This window comes from Nematolebias whitei, chromosome 8 (assembly GCF_014905685.2).
Source record: "Nematolebias whitei isolate Nwh7 chromosome 8, NemWhi1, whole genome shotgun sequence".
NCBI lineage: Eukaryota > Metazoa > Chordata > Actinopteri > Cyprinodontiformes > Rivulidae > Nematolebias > Nematolebias whitei.
The window spans coordinates 1,226,701-1,240,117 of NC_056505.1; the positions used below are offsets into that span (position 1 = coordinate 1,226,701).

At 43.4% G+C, this 13,417-nt stretch overlaps 1 protein-coding gene across 1 annotated transcript in view; it reads left to right on the forward strand.

The window, feature by feature from the left end:
- The first annotated feature begins 4,639 nt into the window (after nucleotides 1-4,639).
- The window catches only part of LOC119412961 (protein unc-13 homolog B), a 141,509-nt gene continuing 132,731 nt past the window's right edge, over nucleotides 4,640-13,417 (forward strand). Inside the window, exons 1-4 of the mRNA XM_037679971.1 lie at nucleotides 4,640-4,737; nucleotides 5,040-5,256; nucleotides 12,259-12,308; nucleotides 12,388-12,463. Of these exons, the coding sequence (XP_037535899.1) occupies nucleotides 4,640-4,737; nucleotides 5,040-5,256; nucleotides 12,259-12,308; nucleotides 12,388-12,463 (441 nt within the window). The remainder of the gene's footprint in view (nucleotides 4,738-5,039; nucleotides 5,257-12,258; nucleotides 12,309-12,387; nucleotides 12,464-13,417) is intronic.

The window sequence follows — 13,417 nt, forward strand, 5'->3', positions numbered from 1 at the left end:
GGTTTTAATCTGCTATGATCCAGGTGTTAATCTGCTGTGATCCAGGTTTTAATCTGCTATGATCCAGATTTTCATCTGCTTTTATCCAGGTGTTAATCTGATACTTACTGTGTTTGAACCTAGTACCTACCTGGTACAAAGTGGGCACTTACTTGGTGGTACTTCTGCGGTACTTGCAGGTCTGTCTTGTGTTTTGAACTGCCAACATTTTTAATTGTCTTAATGGTTTCTGTCTGTTTTATTGGCCTTCCAGTGGAATCAGACATTTCTTGTGTCCTTCAGCCTGGCCTGCAGCCAAACAAGCGTCCGTCAGTTTATTCACATCATGCTCCAGAAACCTCTCCAGTTTTCACCTCTAGCTGTCTTTTTTTATGTTACATAGAATTTTCTGCCACAGCATCAAATGATAAACTGCAGGTGGTCTTTAAAGACGCAGCAACGTTACTTTATGTTACTTTGACTGCAGAAGAAGAGGAAACTCTCCTACGGCTGATCCATTCTTATTGTGGCTGAAACATTCAGTTCTGCTTTGGTTTTTGTTTCTACACAAAAACAAGTCACTGGTTGTAATTACATTATTGGGGCCGCTGTGGTGTAGAGGTAGAGCTGCCAACCTGGGACCAGAAAGTCACAGGTTCAACTCCATGCCACGCCCACATGTCATGGTGTCCTTGAGCAGGACACCCAATCCTCAATTGCTCCACCTGGGTGTATATCAGGTGTGATGGGTTAAATGCAGGGAACTCATTTCATCATGACATAGAAACATAAGATGATGACAACACGTTACACTTGGCAACACGTATTCTGAGCACAGGTGCATGTTGCATCATGTCACAGAACACTTTTACAAAGTCAGACCAAAACAGCAACAAGTCGTTGAGTTCTCAGCTCTTCTAAACCCTCTTACGAAATGTGGCGGGTGATAAGCATTCCTTCAAGACCTACCAAGCCTTTTTATTTCAGCAGTTGTTCCAGCACATCAAACATGTTTATTTGGACTTGTCCAAAAAACTTAAGACCCTTTTGTCCTTTTGTGATTATCATAAGATTATTATTTTTATCATTACTTTATTATTGATGTGAATTGAATGCAAGCATCTTCATCACACGAGAGGAAGGACAGAAGTCTCGTCACTTGTTGGCACCGGAGCAAAGGCTTGGAAAATGTCTCCATTTTGACTCAAGAAGAAGCGTCTCCATTTGGGTCGTGTCCAATTAAGACAAACCCACGAAGACGTTCATAATAATGATAACAAATGAAACCATCCCATTAACTTTTACCACGTCCCATGTAAAAATGTTCTTTGTGGATTTCTCATCAGATTTTAAAACCATTCAGCCAAGGATTTTAACAGAAATCTTAACAAAAGAGTTTTTAATCTCACATTGCTTGGTTTTATGGATTACAGACGTTTTAACAGGTAGGGTCCAGCAGGTCAGATGAGTTCAACACTCTCTGACAAACAACCACCAGCTCTGGTTCTCCTCAAGGCTGTGTGTTAGCCTCACTGTTATTTATTCTCTACACAAACTCCTGCAGAAGTACTTTCCCAAATAGACATCTAATTAAATATGCTGATGACACGGCCCTGGTAAGCCTCTTAAACAACAAGGAAGAGAAGCATGGACCAGTTCTGGACTTCTTCAATTGGTGCAAAAAAAATCAAAATTGGTTCTGAACACAAAAAAAACCCCAAAAGAAATGACTATTGACTTCAGGAAGGTTCAGTCATTCTCTACAACCACCATCGATGGAGAGAAGATTGAAACTGTCATGTGCTACAAGAACCTGGGTGTGGTTCTGGACTTTCACTTAAAGTGGGTCTCATGGGCTGACCTTATCAGCACCAAGACTCAGCAGAGGATGTGTTTTTCTGTTAAATAACTCAATGCTTTTAATGTTTTATTCTGCTTTTATTGAAGACGTTTTAACATCTTATAACATCTGCTGGTTTGGCAATGCTACTGATGCACGATCCACTTTTTTAAACTTACGATCCGCTCCCAATACCTAAATCTGGATATCGGTCCATTTCTGCACTCTTTTCATTCAATGTTTCCTTTTTGATGAATTTGTTTTGTTTCTTTTAAATGAATGAATAAAATTAAATTAAATGTTAAATGGCTTCAAACATCTGCTAAGTTTGTGGCATAAACCAACAGACATGTTCCTGTTTTTAGTATTTTACATCACTTTATAATGTAGCTGATTGTTTTTAATATAATTTTCAAATCACATGTTTTTTTATGATTGTCTACTGTTGTACTGATAAATATCTCTGGAGGGTAAACTAGATCTTGACTGCAAGTATCAAACTGTGAAATCCTTTGTTTTCTACAACTGATAGTGGTTGGTCATTAATCATGATGAAGTTTATCAACTTCTCTGTAAACATTAGAGCTCCGTGGTTTCAGCGACGTCTTCTTCTTGTTCAGTCCGAAGCAGGCAGTCTGAGTTGGGTCAGCCGCGCTCAGTCTGTCCCTCCTCAGAGACGAGCAGACTGAGCGGGGCAGATTGGACGTGGCTGGTTGGGGTCGAGTCGCCTCTTTCCTGTTGAGCAAAGAGCAGCGCCCCGCTGAAGCCCCGAAGCTCGAAGGTCCAACATAAAACTAACTTTACCGTGGTTTAACGTGGTTTAATGTGGCGCTATGGCTCTGCAGACAGTGCACGTTGCTGTCTTGTTTTGTGGTGTTTAGTGTAAAATACTTCCACACAGCGACATGTTTAGATGAAAAGTTTGTTAGCTGTTAGCCACAGTGCTGCTAACTCAGTCCTCACGTTGTAGCTGCTGCAAACTATGAACTGGATTTCCTGAATGTGAGGAGGGTCTTATTACTCTGGGCTCATGAGACACGCCGCCGTTCAGGAAATCCATTCCATAGTTTGAAGCCAACGTGCAGAGCAGCTGGCACGGAATCACACGTGGAGAAGTTTCATCAGACACAGACATGCATCATGGATCAGAGATCTCTGCAGGTTGGATCAGAAATATCCGAAACCTAAATTATGCTGGTATCGGAGGCCGATACCGATACTGGATCGGATCGGCCTCATCGTTAATAGCAACCACAGCCAGCAAACTGTTAGAGACCACTCTGACCAGTATGGAAAAATATACATGGACAGAGTTATGAGGAAGGCAAACAAGATTATAGCAGACAACATTTGAGTTGCTTCCTTCAGAGCGAAGGTACTGCCTTCCTTTATTCTCAAGAAACAGGACAAAAATTTATTTCATACCACAAGTGATTAAATCATTAAACAATAAAAAATGTATCATGAATTACTGAGCTCAAACTTCTTTGCTGTAATGATGGATGTTAATGTCACGTTTGTATATGTATGTCCTTTATGTAAATACCTGCTAACAATGCTGCAAACTAATTTCCCTACGGAGATAAATAAAGCTATCTATCTATCTATCTTCCATTTTGGGTCACAGGGGTCGCCGGTGCCCATGTCCAGCAATCACTGTGCGAGGGGCGCGAGTACATCCTGGACAGATTGCAAGTTCATCACAAACGAAACCTCACGATGGATTCACGCTTTCTAACTGTAGCCTTTGATAATAAGAGCTTTAGGCTTGGAAGAACTGCAGAACAGTTTGAGGATTCATGTGGTCCAAGACCTGGGGGGCACCAGGACAGGGGCTCCAGATCCATCCTCCAGTCATCCATCCATCCTCCATCCATCCATCCATCAGCCATCCATCCTCCAGCCATGCATCCATCATCCATCCATCCAGCCATACATCATACATCATCCATCCATCCAGCCATCCGTCCATCCTCTTTACCCACTTCTTCATTTCTGGGTCACTGGTGCCCATATCCAGCAGTCACTGTGTGAGAGGCATGGGACACCTAGACTTGTCTCAGTCCATCACAGGGACACCTAGAGACAATTTAGAGTTACCAATCAGTCTAACATGCATGTTTTTGGTCTGTGGGAGAAAACCAGAGTACCTGGGATTTGTTCTGGCAACCTGCTTGCTGAGAGGCAACAGCTCAACTGATCACCATGCCTCTTGGAATAAAGAACAGATCCTACTGCTGGTATTTGTTGTGTACGTTTTGTAAATCTGCAGGTTTTTTTTCATTTAACCAACACATCAGCATCTTCCCATTTAAAATGGTTGATTAATCCTAAGCTGATTGTTTCTTATTTGACAAAAAAAGAGAGTGCACAATAATGCGTATGTTACAAATTTTTTAAAGCAGCACTATATTCCCTCAAATGTCTTTTTATATTATTTAGCAATTAAATGGGCAGAATATGACTGTACAATTTATTTTCTAATTATTTCATTCTTTGTTTCCACTTTAGTCATGGAAGAGTCAAGTTGTAGGGCAGAATAATGCTCTAGCAACATTATTTTTATATTCAACTATGATTCCACAAGACTTTTGACCATATGTCCCACCGACTATGTGGTGACAGAGATAAGCTCTTTGTGCTTTCTTGAGAAAATGTTCTCCAGGAATCGCTTTAATGGACAACATGGAGCAGGACTTTCCCCCAAAGAAGATACAAAGTCAAAAAATCATCCACCTAAAAAAAGGGCTCCAAATCCCAAAGTAGCGCTGGTTATACGTGGGAAAATTCATCGCCTTTTGCAAGGTTCTGCAGACCACCATGTCCCAGATTCTCATGTCTATTATGTGGGCACTGGACAAGAAGAGGAGCAGGAGATACATGATAGTAGAAAGGTTTTCAGAAGTGTTTATCCAAAGGTCAGTCCGAGGACTGAAGTCGTCCCACCAAAACGCTCAATCATTAAAAGACATGGAGCCTCATCAGAACTGTCGTGTGTTGGAGACGTGGAATTGAACAGAGAGGGGTGTATAAAGATACCCTGCACTTTACAGCAGAAGAGCTGCAGACGCCCAGCTAGTCAAAAACGAATATCTTTTGAAAGTGGACTTCGGGAAGCTTCCGAGCCAACGAGACCACTCTCATACTACAGTCAGGTCAACCCAGAAGTCAGTGGAACTAAATTTGCTTCTGGAATCCGAGATTTTTCTTCACCTGATAGTCGACCCAAAAGGCCGTATTCTACTGGTGACTGTGTGGACTACAACTTCAACAGAGCCCGACCAAACACACTTCTGGAGGAGGATGAAGATAAAGAAGAGGCTTCAAGTGCAATCATTGATCATATTATGAAAGAGTTGAGGGGGATCAACAAGATCCAGGAGGAAATATCTGACCTCAGGGATTACCTGACCTCGGTGCGTGGATCTGTCGAGGAGGTATCCTCCTGTGTAGATGCTGTATTGTTGGAAATTGAGGGCATTCGCTCTAGCAACAAAGAAGGTTCAGGGACGTGTTCAGGAACGAGGTGCAAAGATGGACTATCCATACACAAGAGACCTGCTAGCGCTTATGGTAGTTTAGGGAATGCTGTACCAAAGTCAAGTTCAAACTATTTCCCTCCCATATTCAATGAGCACCATTACACACCAGAAGAATTTCTACTAACAAAGTCAAGAAAAGCTACTGTGCCCCAAATTCTCACATCAGCAGCTCATCAGGAACTAAAAGAAATTGATGACACCTCTGATCATAGTTCAGATATACCAGAAGGTGCAATGGCAAGGACACAGAACTTTGGCTTTCTTGAACAATGGGAAGGCCAAGACTGTTTAAGCACTAGTTCTTTGTCTTCTGGTCACAGTTCCAAGTCTGAGTCTGACTTAGAGAGATTGTCATCTAGTCAGGCAAGAAATGAGCAAGGAGTTGGGAATGGGAAAGACATTTGGACTAACACTGTGCCACCACAAACTAGGGAATCAGTGTGGCGAAGAGAAGCTTGTCACCACAGGGGTGGATATCTTAAGGTGGATGAAAGTGAGAGTGCTCTTTGCTGTGAAGAAGCTGGAAGCTGGGATCACTGCAGAGGAGCAGGAGGATATGGTGTGCCACTACAGTCGTCCACAGGATGCACAGAACACATTTCCATTAATTCTGGAAAACATTACAACTCACTTGCCAGCTCTTCTAGCAGGGAGGAATGGCAGTTACACAAAAGACGACCCCAAAGCCACCCTAAGATTCATGATTCAACAAGCACCTTGTTGGAAAACTCCACTCTAGGATATTCAGCTGATGTATCTTACCCTCAAAGTTCAGGTTACCATTCAGTTGATGGGTATGATGGTGAGGCAGAGGAATTTGATTTTGAGCAAACAAATGATCTGAGCTACACAACAAACTGTGAAACTGAAACCTATTTAGCCTATGAAGAGTCTTCAGCAGTGACATGGACAGAGACATTATGTACATCCGGGGATAATGAAGTCAGGCCATTCATCCTAAAGACTGAAGCCAGTAACCAAAGCTTAATAAATCAACTCCCTCATCCTAGTGGTGCAGATTTCCAACCAGACAGTTTTACTGTTAAACATTTTGGACAAGCTGTACTTGATTTTAGCTCTGTTCTGCAGGGTGCATTATGCAAACCGGAGGTACCTGGAGCAGTAAATCCTGAAGAGCAAACAGACTTTGAACTGTCAGTACCTTCTGGCATACCTTCAATGGAGTGGCCTTCAAAACCTCTAAACTATGAGGCAAATATTAAGCAAACCTCTGGTGAAACTCAAAGAAGAGATATTATTATTTGTGGCTATGCTTTTGAGAAACTAGCCAAAAACCATACCATTGATATATCAAATGTATCCATCATGCCTGAGCTTGAAGGAACCAACAGCAGCCTTAAACTGAAATCTATCAAAGCTTGCCAAAGTTTAGACAAAATGCATCCTTGTCGTAAAGGTTGTACAGTGTGCCCTGACACTTCAGTACCTGATAGATTCATTGAGAAACCAGCAGCGAGCTCAGGTGAAGAACCTGCAAAGGTTCCTGAAGGTGCAAACCCTAAGGCTCAGCTTTCACAACGCACCACAACAGAATCCTTGTTGGTCTCTGTCTTGGTCGATGAATCTGTGGCACTGGAAGAACAGGGACAAGCTGAGGTGCCACAGCAGCCAGTTGCAGATGTTCCTATAGGCCCACAGCTCAAACCAGAGGAAGATGAAACAGAACCAGTGATAAGTCAGATGGATGAATACAAGCTTGAGTGTGTGAGGACCTTTCAGGAGATTCTGCGGAAGAAGAGGGAGTCCAGACAAAGCCTTCTCAGCATGTCTACTACCTTATCTCAGGATGGTGCGGAGCAAGGTAGCCATGGCACGATTTTAGATTGCATGTTTATTTTATTGTGTGGATTTAGTTTGTAATTTTTTAAGTCTAAGATAAAAACAAAGACAGAAACTATCTAACTGATTCAGAACACTTCCTGTTTCTTATTCTGCATGGTTTGTTGGGGGGGGGGGGGGGGGTGTTACCTGAATGCAGTCTGCAGTTTGCTATGACTGGTGGATTGCTTGGGTGGGCATTAAGTAGACTAGCCTATAATAGAAATTTGCTGAGGAAAAACTGATGTGTCGCTGCAAAACATGGAATCGCATCATATAGAAATGCCCTCTAGATAGTCCTATGATTTCTGCTTTTGCAGACTAACGTTCTAAAACTAAAAGATCTGACCTGGTCCAAATTGTTCAATCCACACCAACACAGTTGAACCAAATGACTCAGATCGTTTTTATTTTTATAAACCGTTCCATCCCTGGTTAACAATGATAAAGTATTGCTGTTGCCATTTTGTGATGGCGGGTCTTTAATCTGTCTCATGTGCTGTGAGTCTTTGAGATAAGAATTAGAAGAAAGCCTTCTTATGAACAGTTCTTGTGGTTTCATTGAACCAAATGGTCTCTGCTGAATTTCTACTTTTGTATCTGCCTGTGTGTCATGTGTCTGCTGCCACTCAGAGTCCCTGGCTCCTTTCCAAGGTGTCAACAGTAACCCTTTTATGAATTACAAATTATTAACTAGACAAATTGTATTTTCTGTGAAAATGCAGTGCAAATACTTGTTGCAGAAGAACTTGCTGAAAAACAGCTGAAATTTGCTAAAAAAAAACTAAAAAAAAACATGCTGAAATGGATGAACAAGCCTAATAGCAGAAGAATGCAGAACGAACACATATTTGCCAAACTGGGTTTAAATAATCAGAAATGAGCACAGAAATTAGGAAATTTTCTGAAAAGATGAAATTAGAAAAAAATGGCTAAAAGTAGCTGAAAAAGCAGAAAAAAGCTTAAGTTACTAGAAGGAAGTAGCTGAAATGAGCTCCAAGAATGTGGGGTTAGCTGAAAAAGCTACATTTAACATAATACAGCTAAATAGTATCTGATATAGCAGAAAAGGTTGAAACTAGCAGAAATAAGCTGAAAAGAGTATAACAAGCTGAAGCAGATATAGGTTAATTAGGTTGAAAATAGCAGAAATGACAATGGAAACGTGAATTTATCTGAAATCAGCTGAAATTAGCTAGAAAATGCTAAAAAAGTAACGGTAGCTGAAAAGGTAGAACAAGCTTAAATTATCAGAAGAAAGCAGAAAGAACACATGTGCCCACTTGGGCTGAAAGAAGCAGAAATGAGCACAAAAAAGTGGAAATGATCTGAAAAAAGTTGAAATTAGCAACAACAACAAAAACCTGCTGAAACGTAGCTAAAAAACAGAAAGAAGCTTAAATTACAAGAAAGAGGTGGAGAGAGCACATTTTTGCAGAATTAGGCTGAAAAAGGCAACAAGACACCCTACACCACAGTTTGGTGATCGACTTTGTTGTCGTCTCATCTGATCTTTGGCCGCATGTCTTGGACACTCAGGTGAAGAGAGGGGCGGAGCTGTCCACTGACCACTACCTGGTGGTGAGTTGGCTCCGATGGTGGGGGAGGATGCCGGTCAGACCTGGCAGGCCCAAACATTTTGTGGGGGTCTGCTGGGAACGTCTGGCAGAGTCTCCCATGAGACGGAGATTTAACTCCAACCTCCGGGAGAACTTCAAACACATTCCGGGGGAGGTGGGGGACATTGAGTCCGAGTGGGCCATGTTCCACTCCTCTATTGTCAAGAAGGCTTCCCAGAGCTGTGGCCACAAGATTGTCTGTGCCTGTTGCGGCGGCAACCCTCAAACCCAGTGGTGGGCAAAGACGGTGAGGGTTGCTGTCAGGCTGAAGAAGGAGTCCTATCATGCCTTTTTAGCCTGTGGGACCCCAGAAGCAGCTGATGGGTACCGGCAGTCCAAGCAGCATACGGCCCTGGTGGTTGTTAAAGCAAAAACTCAGGCGTGTGATGAGTTCAGAGAGGCCATGGAGAATGACTTCCGTATGGTTTAGACGTGATTCTGGTCCACCATCCGGCGTCTCGAGTTGGGTGGGGGGGGGGGGGGGGTGTAGTGGTACACCACCAACACTATTTATAGTGCAGGTGGAGTGCTGCTGACCTCAACTCGGGATGTCATGGGTACTTCAAAGACCTTGATCCCACCATGTATGTTCCAACTACAGGGAGATCATGCTCTGAAGCCTCCCTGGTAAGGTCTATTCAGGGGTTCTGGAGAGGAGGGTCCATCGGATAGTCGAACCTCGGATTCAGGAGGAGCAGTGCGGTTTTCGTCCTGGTCGTTGAACACTGGACCAGCTCTACACCCTCAGCAGGGTCCTGGAGGGTGCTTGGAAGTTTGCCCAACCAGTTTGCATGTGCTTTGAGGACTTGGAGAAGGCCTTTGATCGCATCCCTTGGGGAACCCAGTGGGGGGTACTCTGGGAGTATGGGGTACCGGGCCCTTTGATATGGACCGTTAGGTCCCTGTACAACCGGTGTGAGAGCTTGGTCCGCATTGCCAGCAGTAAGTCGGGCTCATTCCCGGTGAGAGTTGGACTCAGCCAAGGTTGCACTTTGTCTCCTGATGCATGCTCAATAATCCAGGTAGAAAAATCCAAAAAAGTTCATTCTGGTCCTCTGGACATTCAAAAAACAAAAAAACAAAACAAAGCAAAAAAAAAAATTTAGAAACGTTTCGTCTCTCATCCGAGAGACTTCCTCAGTCTGAGGTGCTGTTTTCAGCTCAGTCTCTTAAATAGCACCTTCTCAGAGTGGATCAACCAGTTTGCTGCTGACAACCAAAACCAGCTGATCACATGCTCAAGAAGGACCATCAGCCTAACAATGGATCATTAGCACCTGATGGCTGTTTACTGTTCACAGAGGGCTGAGTGATACTAGCAATCGCAGCATTGTAAGAGGGGGACAGTTGAACCTGGAGGCTCCACCCCTGTTTAATGATGGACGGTTTCTTTTCACAAAGATGGCCTCCTTTACTCCTTTCTCAAACCATCGTTCCTCTCTGTCCAGGATGTGAACATCTTCATCCCTGAAAGAGTGACCTCTGACCTGGAGATGAGTGTAGACCTCAGAGTCCTGGCCTGATGATGTTGATCTTCTGTGCTGGGCCATCCTTTTGGCCAGTGGCTGGCACTTTGTCACTGATTCTGTTCATAACTTTTATGGACAGAATTTCTAGGTGCAGCCAAGGTGTTGAGGGGACTCATTTTGGTGGCCTTAGGATCGCTTCTGCTTTTTGCAGATGATGTGGTCCTGTTGGCTTAATCAGACTGTGATCTACAGCTTTCGCTGGAGCAGTTCGCAGCCGAGTGTGACACAGCCGGGATGAGGATCAGTTCCTCCAAATCCGAGGCCATGGTCTTGAGCTGGAAAAGGGTAGAGTGCCCTCTCCGGGTCGGGGAAGAGGTCCTGCCCCAAGTGGAGGAGTTCAGGTATCTTGGGGTCTTGTTCACGAATGAAGGAAAAATGGAGCGTGAGATCGATAGGCGGATAAGTGCAGTGTCTGCATTGAAGCAGGCGCTTACAGGTCTGTCGTGGTGAAGAGAGAGCTGAGTCAAAAGGTGAAGCTCTCAATTTACCGATCGATCTACGTTCCTACTCTCATCTATGGCCATGAGCTTTGGGATGTGACCAAAAAAACGAGATCTTGGATACAGGCATCCGAAATTAGTTTTCTCCGCAGGGTGTCTGGTCTCTCCCTTAGAGATAGGGTGAGAAGCTCCGTCATCTGGGAGGGACTCAGAGTAGAGCCGCTGCTTCTCCAGGTTGAGGTGGCTCGGGCATCTGTTTAGGATGCCTCCTGGACGCCTCCCTGGTGAGGTGTTCCGGACACGTCCCAATGGGAGGAGGCCCAGAGGAAGACCCAGGACACGCTGGAGGGACTATGTTTCTTGGCTGGCCTGGGAACGCCTCAGGATTCCCCCGGAGGAGCTGGACCAAGTGGCTGGGGAGAAGGAAGTCTGGACCTCCGTACTTAGGCTGCTACCCCCGCGACCCGACCCCGGATAAGCGGAAGCGGAAGAGAATGGATGAATGGATGGATTAATTTATTTTTATTGTCAGCAGGAAGCTGAAAGCAGCTGAAGCAGAACAAAATATGAAAGGAGCATTAAAAGGTTGTAAACAGATCTAAAGATGTGAAAGATGTAAAATGAGCTCAATTCATTTTCTATGAGGAAAAAATGGCAGAAAAGGCTAAATATTTCAAAAAGCTAAAGCTGCACCAATGCCAAAAATCAGAACAAGCTTGTCCTTAAAGAGCTGAACGTTTTGATTTATGATTTGTTGGAACAGCTGAAAACTGTGGGATGAGAAAGATGCTGACAAATGTATGGAAGAAAAGAGGCTGACAGTAGAGTGAACGCTTCATGAACGTTCACATCATTGCCTTGTTAGATGTCTGACATAAAGACGAAGGCAGGGGCCATTCTTATCCAACCTGTCAGGAAACATTTGACCTTCAAGTCCATCTTTCTGAAGAAACTTGCTAGTGGCATAATTCAGACAAACTGAAACGTCCATCGTGAGCCGGACCGATCAATAACTGATTGTCTTCTCTGTCTTCTTCTTCTGTCGCTGATTCACAGACGGGAGTCAAGACAGAGATCAGGTCACCTCTTCTGCTGTTACTCATTTAAAATGTGTGAAACAGTTGTTTTCATGACATTTTCTCTCTTTAGTTTTGATTTTTTCTGTTTTCGTTGTGTTGATGCTGATTTTATTGGTTTGAAAGAACGGGTACCATCATGTCTTAAACAATACAAAACAAGTTTTTGGTGTAAACAACACAAATGTGTTTTCTTCTGTCCTTGTCAAGCGAAAATGGACAATGATTTGTTGGCATGCAGACTGAAATTCAACCAACTCCTTTTATTGCCTGCAGTTGTTGCTTTTCACTTCCTTCTTCATCTCATGTGCATGTGCATGCTCCACTTCTATTAAAGCCAACCTTTAGCCTTCAAACTATTAAAAGCATCCTGACCTATGACCTTCCATTTCAGAGCCAATACCAAGATGGTGACGTCACCAAGCTCCTGTGGACCAGACCTGGGTCAGTTGAGCGTGCCTCTGTGTGTTGCAGGCAGGTTTGCAGTGTTTCCTTGGATTCATCTTCTTTCTGTTGCTGACAGGGGAAGCCCCCCATTTGGTATCGACAGCATGCCAGACCTCCGCCGGAGGAGGGCCATCCCTCTTGTCAGTGAACTGGTGAGTTAGCTCATTGGGCTCAAACTTTCTTTACCTACTCAAATCACATGTAGATTTGGGAAAGTACCAAAAAGAAAATATTTATGGGTGCTGACTTGGACAGGAATGAAATTAGACCAGATGTGGAGCTGGTGTCAAGTTCCACCAGCAGTGTTTGATTCTCATGGTTTTTGGGGTCACTCTCAGCCTTCTAAAGGAAGTTGACCATGTAAGCTACTTCCTGTTTTCTCCATGTTCCAGCAGCCACTGTTGAGCTCAGGCATGGTTTGATGCTCTGTGCACGCTGCAGGCAACAGTAGCCCATCTGGTGATTTTTGGGCCTACATGCAACTCATACCGGATTTTTTGTGACATGAACATGATTTATTTTGAAATCTGACTGTTGTCACTTTGTTTTGTGCTAATGATGTTTTTCGAAGTGGCCACAGTCTGAAAGGTCATATCTCGTTTCATCTGAGCGGTGTGTCATTAAGGTAGAGGAATGATAATCAATACAAGTATTGATAATATTGAAACTCTCATCATATAGTTTCAAGCTTGAAATTCCACACGTCTACTGCTATGGAGCAGAAAACCAGTTCTGTTTTTATTTTTAGATTACGATACCAACGTTGCTGTCAAACTGTATTAATACTGATGTAATGGGATTAAATTAAAATGTGAACAAGTAAAATGAATCATGGACTCGCAGTGTGCTCATGGTTGTACCGCAGCAGTGCTCTCAACACGAAGCACCTCTTATCATTACACCTTGATTTCTACAGGTTAGTCCCACTGAGCCACGAGGACTCATTTACAAGAGAGACCTGATTTACACAAACAACAGATAAGGTGCACACAACAATAAACAACGAGATGTAAACAAACAACAGATAAGGTACACAAAAATATAAACAATGAGATGTAAACAAACAACAGATAAGGTGCACACAACAATAAACAACGTGATTTAGA